This window comes from Myxine glutinosa, chromosome 1 (genome assembly GCF_964187855.1).
Source record: "Myxine glutinosa chromosome 1, kmMyxGlut1.1, whole genome shotgun sequence".
NCBI classification, from domain to species: domain Eukaryota; kingdom Metazoa; phylum Chordata; class Myxini; order Myxiniformes; family Myxinidae; genus Myxine; species Myxine glutinosa.
The window spans coordinates 246,748,611-246,763,784 of NC_136261.1; the positions used below are offsets into that span (position 1 = coordinate 246,748,611).

The window sequence follows — 15,174 nt, forward strand, 5'->3', positions numbered from 1 at the left end:
GAATACGTCCACAACTTTTTGACATATCCTGCTCAAAGACAAACAAACAGACAGACCAAGAGACAGACAGGGATGAAAGCATAACCTCTGTCCACCAACTACAGAAAAGAGACAAATTGACTTAGGATTTTGCATTGAAATGATAAAATACAAACTAAAAAGCATCACAAAATACAAAGCCCGTCCACATCCGCATTACACTCTTAACTAAACTTGCCGAAAATGACAGTAAATTTTTTTTTTGTACATTTTCTTCATTTGTGTTCTCCATATGCTCATAATAATGGTTTATTGAAGCTTTAATGACAAAAGCACGATTGGTAAAAATGCTATGGCCTTGACAGGCATACTGATGCTCAATGGTAAATAAATAAAGAAACACAGAAGCTAGTAAAAACAAGACCGATAGTCTAACAATGGCGAAGCCGGGCTTTGGATCTGCTGAGTGGAGGATCTGCTGTTCCCCTGTCACATGAACAGATCCTCAGGTCTGATTGGTGGATGTTTGTGAGGGACATACATACATCGGACGGACAGACAAACACTGTTCCAGATGGCATTGCCCTACGGGCTACTCCGAAATATATGGCTGCCGAACTACATGACCGATGACGTGACCAATTTTTTGCTCGAACAATGTATCCATTGACCACGCTCAATAAATTTCATACTGATCGGATGAAGCGTTGTTCTTGTCGATTTATGATGACAATGAAGGTACCGATGACACTGGGGCGGACACGATGGCTCGCTGGCGCGGTGACATCATTCCGCGCACCAAGAGGGTGTCGGCCACGCCCGAGGGGTAGGCGTGGCCTCGGGATATACACGGGGCTCGCAGCCCCGAGCGAGTCAGTGCTACAGTTTGAGCTTTACAATAAAGACTCTTTTGACCCTACGCGTTGTGGCTTACCTTCTTTGGCAAACAAGTTGCGTGCGTAGCACCACGCTATACTGGTGACCCCTTTTGGTTCAGCCGTCGCTGACCACAGAACACGCCATGGCCAGCAACGTGGTCGCGGTAAAGCTCCCTGAGTTTTGGGAAGCACAGGCCGAGGTATGGTTCGTGCAAGCCGAAGCACAGTTCCAGCTTCGAGAAATAACGGCGGACGAGACGCGTTACTATCACGTGATCGCCGCCCTCGGGCCCGGAACGGCCGCCCGAGTCGTGTCCATCCTGCGGCACCCACCAGCAGAGCACAAGTACAGGGCGCTCAAACGTCTCCTCATCGCCACGTTCGGCCTCACGGAGTTCGAACGGGCGGACCGCCTCCTGGACCTTCCCGAACTCGGCGACACACGACCATCGGTACGGATGGACTACATGCTGTCGTTGCTGGGTGACAAAGCCCCGGATTTTTTATTCCGGGCGCTTTTTCTACGCCAGCTACTGGCACAGGTACGCCTCGCGTTGGCCGGTTCCAACATAGGGGAACCCCGCGCTCTGGCCGTCGAGGCCGACAAGTTTTTCGCGGCTTGTGACACGCGGGCGAGCTTCGGTGCGGCCGTCGTGGATCCCGAGGCTGATGCGGCTGCACACCTCGTGGATCCCGAGGCTCATGCACACCTCGTGGCCGCTGCCACGCCCCGCCCACCACCACTGCAGCGGCGAAAGCCGCGGCCTCCGCCGCTCCCGCTGCAAGCCTGGTGCCGTTTCCACGCCAGGTTCGGCCACAAGGCTAAGAAGTGTTGCCCGCCGTGCTCGTTTGGCAAGTCGGGAAACGACCGAGCCGACGCTCGGTAGCGGCCCTGAGCGTCAGCAATTCCAGCAGCCTCTTATTCATCACGGACACCTTGTCCGGGCGCCGCTTCCTCTGCGATACAGGAGCGCAGGTAAGCGTCATCCCAGCCCACACGTCCGACAAGCGAACCGCGGGCCGGGGCCCCGCGTTGCTTGCAGCCAACGGTACACCCATACGCACATTCGGGAAGCGCTGCGTCTCCCTGCGGTTTGGAGGGCAGCGCTTTCAATGGACATTCGTAACCGCCAGCGTGCCCATGGCATTGCTCGGTGCGGACTTCCTATGTGCAAATGGGTTGCTGGTCGACGTAAAGCACAGACGGCTCGTCCAGGCCGAAACCTTTAGCTCGCTCGCTTGTTCGCTGAGCAGCTCGTTGAGTGGCTCACCAAGCGGCTTGCTAAACGGTTCCATCCCGGCGAGTTTGGTTTGTACGCTTCCGGCAGCGGCTGACTTTACCCACCTCCTCGCCAGTTTCCCGGCCCTCACGCGGCCCACCTTCTCGGCGGTGGCCGTCAAGCACGGGGTGGAGCATCACATCCCCACCGTCGGGCCACCGGTCTACGCCCGGGCACGCCGCCTCGAGCTGACAAAGCTCGCGGTGGCGAAAGCGGCGTTCGCTATGCTGGAGCGGCTGGGCATCGTGCGGCGCTCCAAGAGCGCTTGGGCATCGCCGCTGCACATCGTGCCGAAGCCCGGCGGGGGATGGCGGCCGTGTGGGGACTACCGTCGCCTCAACGATGCTACCACCCCCGACCGCTACCCGGTCCCTCACATCCAGGACTTTTCCGCCCGGTTGGCGAAAATGTCCCTCTTTTCCAAGGTGGACCTCATCCGCGGCTACCACCAGGTCCCCGTCAGGCCGGAGGACATACCGAAGACGGCCGTCATGACACCATTCGGCCTCTTCAAGTTTCTGCGGATGCCCTTCGGGTTGAAGAATGCAGCTCAGGCGTTCCAGCGGCTGATGGACAGCGTCTTGCGCGACTTGGATTTCGTTTATGTCTACCTGGACGACATCCTCGTCGCAAGCGCGTCCCGTGAGGAGCACCTCCGCCATCTCCGCACGCTCTTCGAACGCCTGGGCCAGCATGGCCTGATCATCAACCCCGCCAAGTGCCGGTTCGGCGTCACCGAAAGACTTTTTGGGGCACCGCGTCACCAGGCATGGGGCCATCCCTTTACCGGCCAAGGTGGAGGCAGTCAGGGGTTTTCCGCGTCCTCGCACGATCAAGGGGCTCCAGGAGTTCCTGGGCATGGTGAGCTTTTATCACCGTTTCCTGCCCCGCATCGCCCAGCTCCTGCGCCCCCTGCACGAGGCCCTCCGGGGGAAGCCGGGCAAAGGCGACGTTGCCTGGACCGAGCCGATGGACGCGGCATTCGCGGGCGCGAAGCTCGCCTTGGCTAACGCCACCATGCTCGCGCACCCGGCGCCCGATGCACCGATCGCCCTCACCACCGACGCGTCGGACTACGCGGTGGGCGCGGTGCACGAGCAATGGGGGAAGGGAGCTTGGCAGCCGCTGGTGTTTTTTAGCCGGCAGCTCCGCCCGCACGAACGGCGGTACAGTACCTTCGACCGCGAGCTGCTCGGGCTCCACCTGGCAGTCCGGCACCTCCGCCATCTGCTCGAGGGCCGCCCGTTCGCGGCCTTCGTCGACCACAAGCCCCTGGTTTTTGCGATGGCCAAGGTCGCCGAGCCGTGGTCGGCCCGGCAGCAGCGTCACCTCTCGGCCGTGTCCGAGTACACGACGGACATCCGGCACATCGCGGGGAAGGACAACCCAGTGGCGGATTGCCTTTCCCGGTCCGTCACCCACGCGGTCCACCTCGGGATCGACTATGCCCGGATGGCGGCAGACCAGACCACCGACCCCGACGTCCAGGCCTTGCGGACCGCCGTCACGGGCCTCCGCGTCACCGAGGTGCCGTTCAACGGCATGGGCACGGCCCTCTTGTGCGAAGTCTCCCTCGGCCGGCCTCGCCCCATCGTGCCCGCGGGCTGGCAGCGCCGGGTTTTTGACGCCATCCACGGCCTGTCCCACCCGGGCACGAAGGCCTCCCAGAGGCTGGTCGCCGACAAGTTCGTCTGGCATGGCCTCCGGAAGACCGTCCGCGATTAGACCAGGACGTGCCTCGCGTGCCAGCGCGCGAAGGTCCACCACCACACCCAGGCCCCGTTGGCCCCGTTTACTGTGCCCGAAAGTCGGTTCGACAACGTTCACGTGGACTTGGTGGGACCTCTGCCCCCCTCGCGGGGTTTCACCCACGTCCTCACCATGGTGGACCGCACCACCCGGTGGCCGGAGGCAGTGCCTTTGGCGGCGACGGACGTCGCGCAGGCGTTCATCGCCACCTGGGTTGCCCGGTTCGGCGCCCCCTCGGACATCTCGTCCGACCGCGGCCCCCAGTTCACCTCGGAGCTCTGGGGGGCGGTCGCGCGGGGGCTCAGCATCCAGCTGCACCGCACCACGGCCTACCACCTCCAGGCCAACGGCCTGTGCGAGCGCTTCCATCGCTCCTTAAAGGCCGCGCTCCGGGCCACCCTCCACGACGGCGGCTGGGTCGACAGGCTCCCCTGGGTCCTGCTGGGCCTCAGGACGGCGCCCAAGGATGACTTGCGCACATCCGCGGCGGAGTTGGTCTTCAGACAACCGCTGCGGGTGCCGGGCGAGTTCCTCCCCGACTCCACGGCACCATGGTCCGCAGCGCAGCAGCGCTCTGCACTGCAGGAGACCGCCCAGAGGTTCGCCCCGGTGCCGACGGCGCACCACGGGTGCCCGCCAACGCACGTCGCCCCGGAGCTTCACACGGTGGAGTACGTGTTCGTCCGCCACGACGCCCACCGGACATCGCTGCGGCCCCCGTACGACGGGCCCTTCCGCGTGCTGGAGACCGGGGCGAAACACTTCACCCTGGACATCGGCGGTACTCCTGACCGCGTTTCCGTGGACCGCCTCAAGCCGGCCCACCTTGACGTGGACCACCCCCCGCCAGTGGCTCGGCACCCGCGTCGGGGCCGCCCCCCGGCGGGCGGACCCCCGGCACCGCCCAGCCCTGCCGGCACGCCACCACCCTGTCCTGCACCCATCCCAGATGCCGCCAGCGGCATCCCAGACAGCATCCCGGCATCCCAGGCGCCGCCAGCCGCCAGAGGGCACTTCGGCCGGGTCATCCGTTTGCCCCGCAAACTGACCCTTCAGGTGCGCGGGAATTCTGGGGGGGCGCGTGTGGCGGACACGATGGCTCGGTGACATCATTCCGCGCACCAAGAGGGTGTCGGCCACGCCCGAGGGGTAGGCATGGCCTCGGGATATACACGGGGCTCGCAGCCCCGAGCGAGTCAGTGCTACAGTTTGAGCTTTACAATAAAGACTCTTTTGACCCTACGCGTTGTGGCTTACCTTCTTCGGCAAACAAGTTGCGTGCGTAGCACCACGCTACAACACCATCATTAAAATATGTTATTCCCCATGGGCAGTACCGGTACTTCACAATGAGCCACCTTTCAATTTTTTCATGGAGTGGTTTCGGAGATATAGAGGTGCAAAGTTTTTCGGTTTTTACAAGATGGTGTCCGTACCACGTGTCATATGACGTCATAATTGTCAATAAATTATACAGGAAGAGGCGCTCCTATAGTGGAAACTGTGTCAATCGGATCAACGGTTACAGAGAAATGAATTTTAAAGAGTTTAAACCAGCAAAATGCCGGCTGAAGGCACATACATACACACACAGGACAGACAGACAAACATTGTTCCAGACGGAATTGCCCTATGGGCCACACCATAAAAACGGTGCGTCTCGTGTTGACGCGCTGCAATGGGGCTAATAAGGGCTATTTAGTGTCATTATAAGTTTGCCCTTTCACATTTAACTCAATTTTAAATTATTTTCTTCAAATCCTCAAATTAAAAGTTTGTTGAAAATTTGATGGCAAAATCTCAAATGGCAAAAACGTTATGGCCTGGACACACACATGCGAGTGCACACACACACACACACACACACACACACACACACACACACACACACACACACACACACACACACACACACACACACCTCTTGCTGTGAGAGGGAGGAGGGAGGAGGCATGTGGGGGTGAGGACTGGGAGGGGTTCAATACCGACGAGATTGAAACATTCTACATGAGAAGGCACGTGACTGCGCCAGCAGGTTATGAAGAGGGACGTTACCGCTGTTATGATGTTTCCGTCGTGCATTTTCACAGCCTGGTCAAGCAAATTCATTTTGTCCCTCAGGCACCGGAAAGGTTCCAATGCATAGGGCTGCAGACAGAGAGAGAAGATTGATAAACTCTTCGTATGCAGATGTACTTCAATTCTCACATCAATTGCACATAGCATCGACATGGCTGACAAACAGCAAATAAGTATTTAGCATGCGGTTCTTACTTGATTTTTGAACATCTTCCACACAGTCTCCTCAGTGCCAGCATGGCAAGTCCTGCCACTCTGCAGGAAAAATAGAATGTAGAAAGAAAATTCGAAACATTTGTGTTTTCTATTTAATGTAAACGGTAATTAGTGGAGATATCATTATTTCACACAAATAATTAATTAACTTGGCAGTTGGTCAAGCCTGTCTATGAAACACGCTCCTCAACTGTTCTCTCACCCTTGAAGGACGGGGTCATGATCCACATTACTCCTGCTAAGACTGACTGCTTTAACTCTGTCTTTGTAGAAAAAGCTGAGGTTCATAATCTCTAGTATTCTCTCCAAAGTCCTACCCCGTTCCTTCGCTGAAAATGTCCAACAGCATATATGAACTTCTCACCCATCCAGTTGGAGAAATCTTGAGCCATTATTACAGTGCATTCAGAAAGTATTCAGACCCCTACACTTTTTTCACATTTTGTTATGTTGCAGCCTGATGCTGAAATCGTTTAAATTCATTTTTTCCCTCATCAATCTACACTCAATACCCCATAATGACAAAGAGAAAACAGGATTTTAGAAAGTGTTGCAAATTTATTAAAAAGAAAAAACTTAAATATCACATTGGCATAAGTATTCAGACCCTTTGCTATGACACTTGAAATTTAGCTCAAGTGCCTCCCATTTCTCTTGACCATCTTTGAGATGTTTCTACACCTTGATTGGAGTCCACCTGTGGTAAATTCAATTGATTGCACATGATTTGGAAAGGCACACACCTGTCTATATAAGGTCTCACAGTTGACGATGCATATCAGAGCAAAACCAAGCCATGAGGTCGAAGGAACTGCCTGCAGAGCTCAGAGACAGGATTGGGTCGAGGCACAGATCTGGCGAAGCCGACAAAAAAATTTCTGCTGCATTGAAGGCTCCCAAGAACACAGTGGCCTCCATTATTCTTAAATGGAAGAAGTTTGGAACAACCAGGACTCTTCCTAGAGCTGGCCGCCCGGCCAAACTGAGCAATCGGGGGAGAAGGCCTTGGTAAGAGAGGTGACCAAGAACCCGATGGTCACTCTGGCTGAGCTCCAGAGATCCTGTGTGGAGATGGGGGAAACTTCCAGAAGGACAACCATCACTGCAACACTCCACCGATCTGGGCTTTATGGCAGAGTGGCCAGACGGAAGCCTCTCCTCAGTGAAAGACACATGAAAGCCCACTTGGAGTTTGCAAAAAAGCACCTAAAGGGCTCTCAGACTGTGAGAAACAAGATTCTGTGGTCTGATGAAACCAAGATTGAACTGTTTGGCTTCCGTCTGGCCACTCTGTCATAAAGCCCAGATCGGTGGAGATTGCTCAGTCCTTCTGGAAGTTTCCCCCATCTCCACACAGGATCTCTGGAGCTCAGCCAGAGTGACCATCGGGTTCTTGGTCACCTCTCTTACCAAGGTCCTTCTCCCCCGATTGCTCAGTTTGGCCGGGCGGCTCTAGGAAGAATCCTGGTTGTTCCAAACTTCTTCCATTTAAGAATTATGGAGGACGCTGTGCTCTTGGGAACTTTCAATGCCGCAGAATTTTTTTTTTAGGCTTCCCCAGATCTGTGCCTCGACCCAATCCTGTCTCTGAGCTCTGCAGGCAGTTCTTTCGACCTCATGGCTTGGTTTTGCTCTGATATGCATTGTCAGCTGTGAGACCTTATATAGACAGGTGTGTGCCTTTCCAAATCATGTCCAATCAATTGAATTTACCACAGGTGGACTCCAATCAAGGTGTAGAAACATCTCAAAGATGATCAAGAGAAATGGGAGGCACCTGAGCAAAATTTCAAGTGTCATAGCAAAGGGTATGAATACTTACGTCAATGTGATATTTCATTTTTTTTTTTCAAATAAATTTGCAAAACTTTCTAAAATCCTGTTTTCTCTTTGTCATTACGGGGTATTGAGTGTAGATTGACGAGGGAAAAAATGAATTTAAACGATTTCAGCATAAGGCTGCAACGTAACAAAATGTGAAAAAGTGAAGGGGTCTGAATACTTTCTGAATGCACTGTAGGTGCTCTACTGCTACTGCCATGATGTCTACAGCAAGTTAACATTCAAGACTTATCTGCGGCTTTCTACATCATTATCTGAGGGGTCACCTACCTGAGTCAAGGAATATCGCCTGTGTTACCCAAATTCATAATAATGGTACCAACATCGACCCTCTATGCTACAGACCACTCATCACACTCCCTGCCATTGAGTACGAGCAAAGCAATCAATACTTGCAGAAGACAACAACATTCTCTAACTCTCCCATCTCTGATAATCAGTTTAGCTTCTGCTCAGGCCATTCCACATTGGACATGAAGTTTCTTCTATGTTATCAATGGATAGATACTTTCTATCTCAAGCAAGAAAGAGGTCAGGCCATCTTCCATGTGTTTAATTGTCTGACATCCCACATTGATTTATAAAAGGTCAGCTGAGGAAATCTTTGGTTACTTGTGACTCAGGCCTTCAGACTACCTGGGCGTTGCAATTAGCAGATTTCTTTCAAAGGAATTCTCTTCCATGCACTACCTCAATAACAATCCTGTTCTTGATACACAACAATAATGACCTTTCTCCAAAACTGGGAAATCCATTGTACCATTTTGCAGACAACTCAACTCTATGCGGGTTGGTTCCTCACCCCTCCGAAAGACAGTTTGCGCCAGCATCCCAAATCATTTATTAGGTCAGCCTTTGGAAGAAGTATAGTTTATAGAGTTCCTGGGAGTCACCATCAGCTATAACCTGTCTGGGGCAGTTCACATCCCCGAGCCAGCTTCAAAAGTGGGCCACTGTTCCCCAAAAGGCCAAGTCTTTCAATTGCCATCCAGTCCTCACCTTGCAATGGTGTCCAGGCCTTAGCCTGAAGTATCATGAAACATACCTCCCCATGGTGGCATATGAGTGTGACTTCCCCTATTACCTGCAATATGGAACCTATGGTCCTCAGTGTCATTGGCATCTTGTGATTGGAGACAAAGTCCCAATGTATGCTTGTTGCTGACCACAAGCAAGTTGGAAGGTATTAAGGGTTTTTTTAAACCGGCTATTCTGGTCTTGCTCCTCCTGCATTGCAACCTCTGTCCAACCCCTTTTACCTGAAAACGTTTCTTTGTTATCCTTCCAAAGTCTGAACTTAACAATCACCTCCAATTGTTAATTTTCATCTTCTCTCATCTGTAGAACCGTCTCCCAAGTCTGTTGTCTTGAGGTCTTCCCTCTAGGATTTCAAGTCTGCTGCGTGTCACCACCTCATGGTCTCTCCCATTTCGAGTTCAGAGTTTTAGTGCACCCAATAAGATCCCGTCCCCAACCATAACCCACAATTCCACCTCTTGTGCTTCGATGTATCCTTATGTTCTTGCCCTATTATTTTCACTTCGCCGCATTTTGGGTCTGTTGACCCTTTGCCCCTGTTATTCTGTCTGCCCTTCCCTGAACCTCAATACTAGGGTGGCCCGAAAAATTAAATCTTTGAATCTTATATCGCACACCCATTCATTTGTGGTGGCTTGATGAACAAATAGCACAGTAGAGATCTTAGAGCAATCCAACAAGAGTAAGTGGTCTCCCACAACCCTCTAAAAGTACTCTGCAAGACCGGATTCGTTGATATTTCTGGTCTCTAACTTTTTTCTCTCTGGGCCAATTCTTTTCAAATCTACACCAGCCTCCATGTGGGCCCAAATTTTAGCTTGATCTAATAAGTCCTTTCATATTAAAAAAAAAACACATCATCCCCATTGACCCACAAATGGCCCCCAAAGTCCCCCATGAACAACATCATCGAGTCCAAAATCAAACACACTTAATTTAAATAATTGTGAATGTGAAACTGCATTCTTTTAACACAAACAAAAACAAAAACAGTGTTTAAAAACAAAATCTGTTTAGTAACAAAACAATGGTGCCAGGGCAGTCAGGCTATCCGTGTTACTTGGTGCTCTTGACCAGTTGATTTTTAGTGGCACTGGTTGGCAGAAGCTTCCGGTGATGCTCAATGACCTGGTGGAGGAGCTGGCGCTGCTGGTCATTCTTGGTAAGGACTTCATTAAAGTCAGTAGCCAATTTTACTGCACGTTCTGCAGTCATTCACCACCTTCAGCGCACGAACAGTCTTGCACGCTGCAATGTAGTCATCACGCTCGAACCATGTGTCTACTGCGGCCGTCAGGAACTCCTGTGACAAATGAAGTGACTCAAAGAGGTTGAGCGAGCGCTGTGTGACTAACTGTGCCACGGAAGGGTTCCGGAACTCAGGGATCTTGTTTGGAGCCATACGTCGAACATCTTCTGGGAGTAGATCTCTCTGCAGAGCATTGACGATAGCCCCCTTATCTTCATCAGTGCTGTCATCGCTGAGCAAAGGCAGTGTTGCAAGGTCCCCACTTAGGTACCACAAGTGCAGCCGCATTTTATTTTCTGCGACTCTGGCAAATTTTGCTGTCAACTTGTTGGTATTCTTCGATCAGCTGTAGCATTAATAAGTCATTTGTAGGAGCAGCTGTCGCCAAAGGTGCTGCAAACCAGAAGCTTGCATAGATTGTACGAACAAACAAACAAATTCGTCGCAATGAGTCCATCTCACGCTTGCTCATGTGGAATTGATGGCGAAATCCAAAGACTTTAAGACAATAAATCCCTTTTGCCATCCATCTCGCGCGGTGATGAGCACTAGGAGCCCAGGAGCACAGGAGCACCAGGAGTATACACCGCCCAATTGGAATTCTATGTGGAAATTAAGATCTTGGTCCACATGGAGGCTGGTGTAAATTTGACAAAAACTGTCTGAGAAGAAACAAAGTTATGGACACCAGAAATTTCACCGAATGCTGTCACACAGAGTACTTTTAGAGGGTTCTGGGAGACCGCTTAATCTTGTTGGATTGCCCTAACATTTTTACTGTTATTTTTTCATCTGACCCCCTAAAATGAGAGGGTATGCGATATAAAAAAAAAATTAAAAAAACCATATAAAAATTGGCCACCCTACTCAATACCCATGACAACCAGAAACAACCTTGGAAAAAAATATATATACAATATAAATATTATATATATATATACATATGAACCATTATATTATTTAGAGGCCATTATATTATATATACATATAAAGTATAAAAAACAACAACAACAAAAACCGATTTGTAAACAAACATGCAATGCTGTTGAAAGGGTTTCGGAAAAACAAAGCACATTATATTACTTTTCAGTTTGCAGCAAATGAGAGTGTAGGTGTGCGCATGTATACACGCACGTGAAGCAGCCTTGCGAGACGTGCATTCTCAGCCTGAAGACTAGCCATGTCTCCACGCGTCGAGTAGCGCAATTGTTCTCTATCCACCACTGGGCACAGCGATATAAAAACATTTCAATTAAACAAATGAACAATTCAATAAATGAAGTGTAATAGTAGGTAAATGGTGCTAAAATTTCATAAATTCAAACAAATCTAGTAGTAAAACTAACTAGAACGAAATTGATGGTGCTCCATTGCAAATCACCGTGCTTCACACCTAAAGCAAAGTTGTAAGATGGCACAATGTTCTCCGAGGAATGACCCAATATTAAATTGATTTAAACAAAATCTTCTGTATGACCCCTGTGACCCAAGTCTGGAACATGAACCCATCCCCTAGGGCATGAAACCAGGGATTGAATCGAAAAATAGTTACATATTTCATGTGTACCCCCCAGTGTCGATTGCACATATAAAGTTTCATGAAAAGAGTTTTAACATGTGCCTCCACAGTAATTGCACGTTTTATTTTATATTTGACCTTTTCACCCTGCAACAGGGCCGTGGGAGTGGGGGCCGGTGGGGGTGGAGGGAGTGAGGGGGGAGCAGGTGGAGGAATGGAGGTTCCATTGACCAGCATAAAATAATGAATCCCATCGTAATTAAATGTTTGTGTGACTCAGTGTGTGACGCACAAGTGAAGGTTTGGCACGGTCAGTGGTGGAATCCACTCATATTTTCCTCCCTGCAGGTGTTGCCATGAAACTGACATGAACATTTTTTCTTTTCTAGAGAATGCATGTCAAACGGTGATTCAATGACAAACTCAGCCCGCTAGTTACATCACTGGGGTGCAGCTGCACTTTGGAATGGAAATTGGGAATTTGGGCTAATCTTTTCAAAAGTTACTGTGGGATATCTGACCTCTGCCAGTAAATACTGGAGATGGGAAACCCTTCCCGACATCCTTCCGAAGGGACAATTCGCAATTGGGTCAGGAATCAAACCCAGACTAGAGTACGCTACCTTTGAGTGATCCTGTCACCCAGAGATTACAGAACTCAAAGCATACCTCCTAATATAGCTACCTAATTGTTCCTTGCATGAAAGAAAACAAAGTTCTGGGTACATAGAGTCCACGAATGCATGCTAAGGGAAAACTTGGTTTTAGACATTTAGAAAGAACAATAATAAAGAAATAACGAACACTTAAGTACAAACGTATTGCACTTGGCAGACGTGCATGGAGCGAGGTGCAAAGCTCGGGATTTGCCGAGCGACATGCGAGGCCTGTCATTCATCTATCTAGAGTTTTCCCTGGCTGCTCTCCCAGCAATAGAAGATAGCTCATTATTTCAAACTGTCCATTGGCCTAAGCTCCTTGGAATTGGAGTGCGTGTAGGCCAATTAGATGGCAACCTAATACACACACAAAATGTTCTAAATCGTAACACATCGTTTCATGGTGAATAAAGAACTCAACAGTGGAATAAAAGTACAAACAAAAGTTTGCTTTCACAAAAAATAATTCAGACCAATTTTCATTGCATATAAAAAGAGGAATTCTGTTCAAATTTCATTCCAGTCCAATGACAAATTTTTTCTGTTCCTGTTTGTCAGATTATTTTTATTTCTATTTTTTGTTTTTTGCATTTCACTCCTCATCGCCTTGTGTTCTGATTTTCTGTTCATATGTCCAGATTTACTATCCCATCTGTCTGTTTGTTCCTTGCATCAGCTTTAATTTGTGAATACAAAAAATTGAGCAATCTACATATTACATAAGAAAAATTGGGGAAATTTGGGGAGTAGAGGTGGTGGGGGTTAGATTGAGAAATAAATTTGAGAAAAGGAAGGGAAGGTGTAAGAGGGGGAGCAAAGGAGAGGGTATTGATGTTTGCAATGACCGGGAAGAGAAGGATAAGAAGATTTTTAAAAGTATTACGAGATGTACAAGCAATATAATTCCTCCTCCTCACCCTCTCTCATATGCATATGCAACATACAGATGATCCCATGTATGAACTAGAACGGCACTCGGTAGAGCGCACACCTCCGCCAGGCTCACCAGTTTATGTTTTGTATCCCACTGATAGACGGGATCTGGATTCGGACATGAACCAAAATCTGATCGGCTTGTTCTTGTCACCTAACCATCTCGTCCACCAAGTTTAGTCATAACTCGTCCATAACTTTTTAAAATATAATGTTATATATCGCTTTTGATATGATCTCTCAATGGTGAAGAATCGCTTAAAAATTAAATAATTCTCGTATCCGAATCCATATTCAGATCTTCACCAAAATGGAATCGATTCTTCATTGGCACACACCCAACTGGTCCACCACGTTTCGTCCAAATCCGTCCGCAACTTTTTGAAATATCGTGCTATGTATCGGTTTTAGCCCAATCACTCAATGGTAAAGAATCACTTAAAGATTAAATAATTCTTGTATCCGAATCCATATTCAGATCTTCACCAAAATTGAAACGATTAGTCCTCACACACTTAACCTGACCACCAAGATTCGTCCAAATCCGTCCACAACCTTTTGAGATATCCTGCTATGTATCGTTTTTGGCCCATTCACTTGAATTGGTGAAGATTCCCTTGAAAGATTTCCGAATCCGGACCTTCACCAAAATTGAATCATTTCGTCCTTGTCACATACCCAACCTCCTGCCAAATTTCGGCTGAACCCACCCACAACCTTTGGAGATACCTTGTTCACATACAGACAGACAAACAAACAAACAGTTAGGGGTGAAAACGTAACCTCCATCCACCTTCGGCGGTGGAGGTAATGATCACAATACAAAAGCAAAGTTAGGGTTGTTGGACGATTCACAATAGGAATGTCCAGTCATTTGCAATGGAACACGCTGCCATTTTAATGACCCGCGTAAACGTCCCCTTTTATATCACATACTTTCAGAGATGGATTGGGATGACCCAACAGGCGTTACACTGCGCCTCTTTTGGCTGTTCAATGGGGTGGTTGCACGAGGCACTGGGGAAAAGGATTGGATAAATATTATGGAGATAAAAAGACAAAACCTTTTCATTCAAAAATAAAGGCTGAAAGTATGCATTTGGTGATGTCACATTTTTTGTTTCACATGGAAGAAATACAACTCACAAAAGCAGTTGGTTCAGTTTAGCGTTAAAGGTACAGACCTCTGGCCGGCTGGCCAAGAGAGAACAAGGAGGATGGCGTGGTTTGGGATGAAGTCGACCCTCTTTGCATACCAGGGGTGAATTTTTCATGGTGTCGAAATGCAGGATCCTGATTCGTACCTCTTTCATTTCCAGGACGTCTTGCTGCTGGTTTCAAAGGTATGTACATCACAACATGCCATTATGATGCCACACCAGAACTAGAAATGATACTCTTATTTACCAAATGATGTTAATAGTGTTACGTGTTACCTCCACAAACTCCGGTTACGGTGCCCCTCAGTCTCAAGAGGGAATGCGGCAGAAAGATTTGTTATTTTGAGTGTTCTAATAAACCACGGTAAAACCACAGCAATGCAATTGTGTAGAACAAAAGAAGCAATTGTATTACGAACTATCACATACACAATAATAACACTTAATGAAAGTACCATGAAAATATAATTTGCATCTCATGAACAATACACATGATGGTACCATCAATCCCCAATACTCTCCAATCAATAAACTCACGATACGCCAAACGTGAGTGGAATGTAACAATCCCAAAGTCCATGCACGAATCCCCA

At 49.1% G+C, this 15,174-nt stretch overlaps 1 protein-coding gene across 1 annotated transcript in view; it reads right to left on the minus strand.

The window, feature by feature from the left end:
- Positions 1-15,174, minus strand: part of VIPAS39 (VPS33B interacting protein, apical-basolateral polarity regulator, spe-39 homolog) — a 117,130-nt gene that overhangs the window by 76,035 nt on the left and 25,921 nt on the right. Inside the window, exons 4-8 of the mRNA XM_068129785.2 lie at positions 14,606-14,752; positions 14,358-14,438; positions 11,445-11,533; positions 6,161-6,220; positions 5,942-6,034 (exon numbers count right to left, since the gene is read on the minus strand). Coding sequence (XP_067985886.1) covers positions 5,942-6,034; positions 6,161-6,220; positions 11,445-11,533; positions 14,358-14,438; positions 14,606-14,752 — 470 coding nt within the window. The remainder of the gene's footprint in view (positions 1-5,941; positions 6,035-6,160; positions 6,221-11,444; positions 11,534-14,357; positions 14,439-14,605; positions 14,753-15,174) is intronic.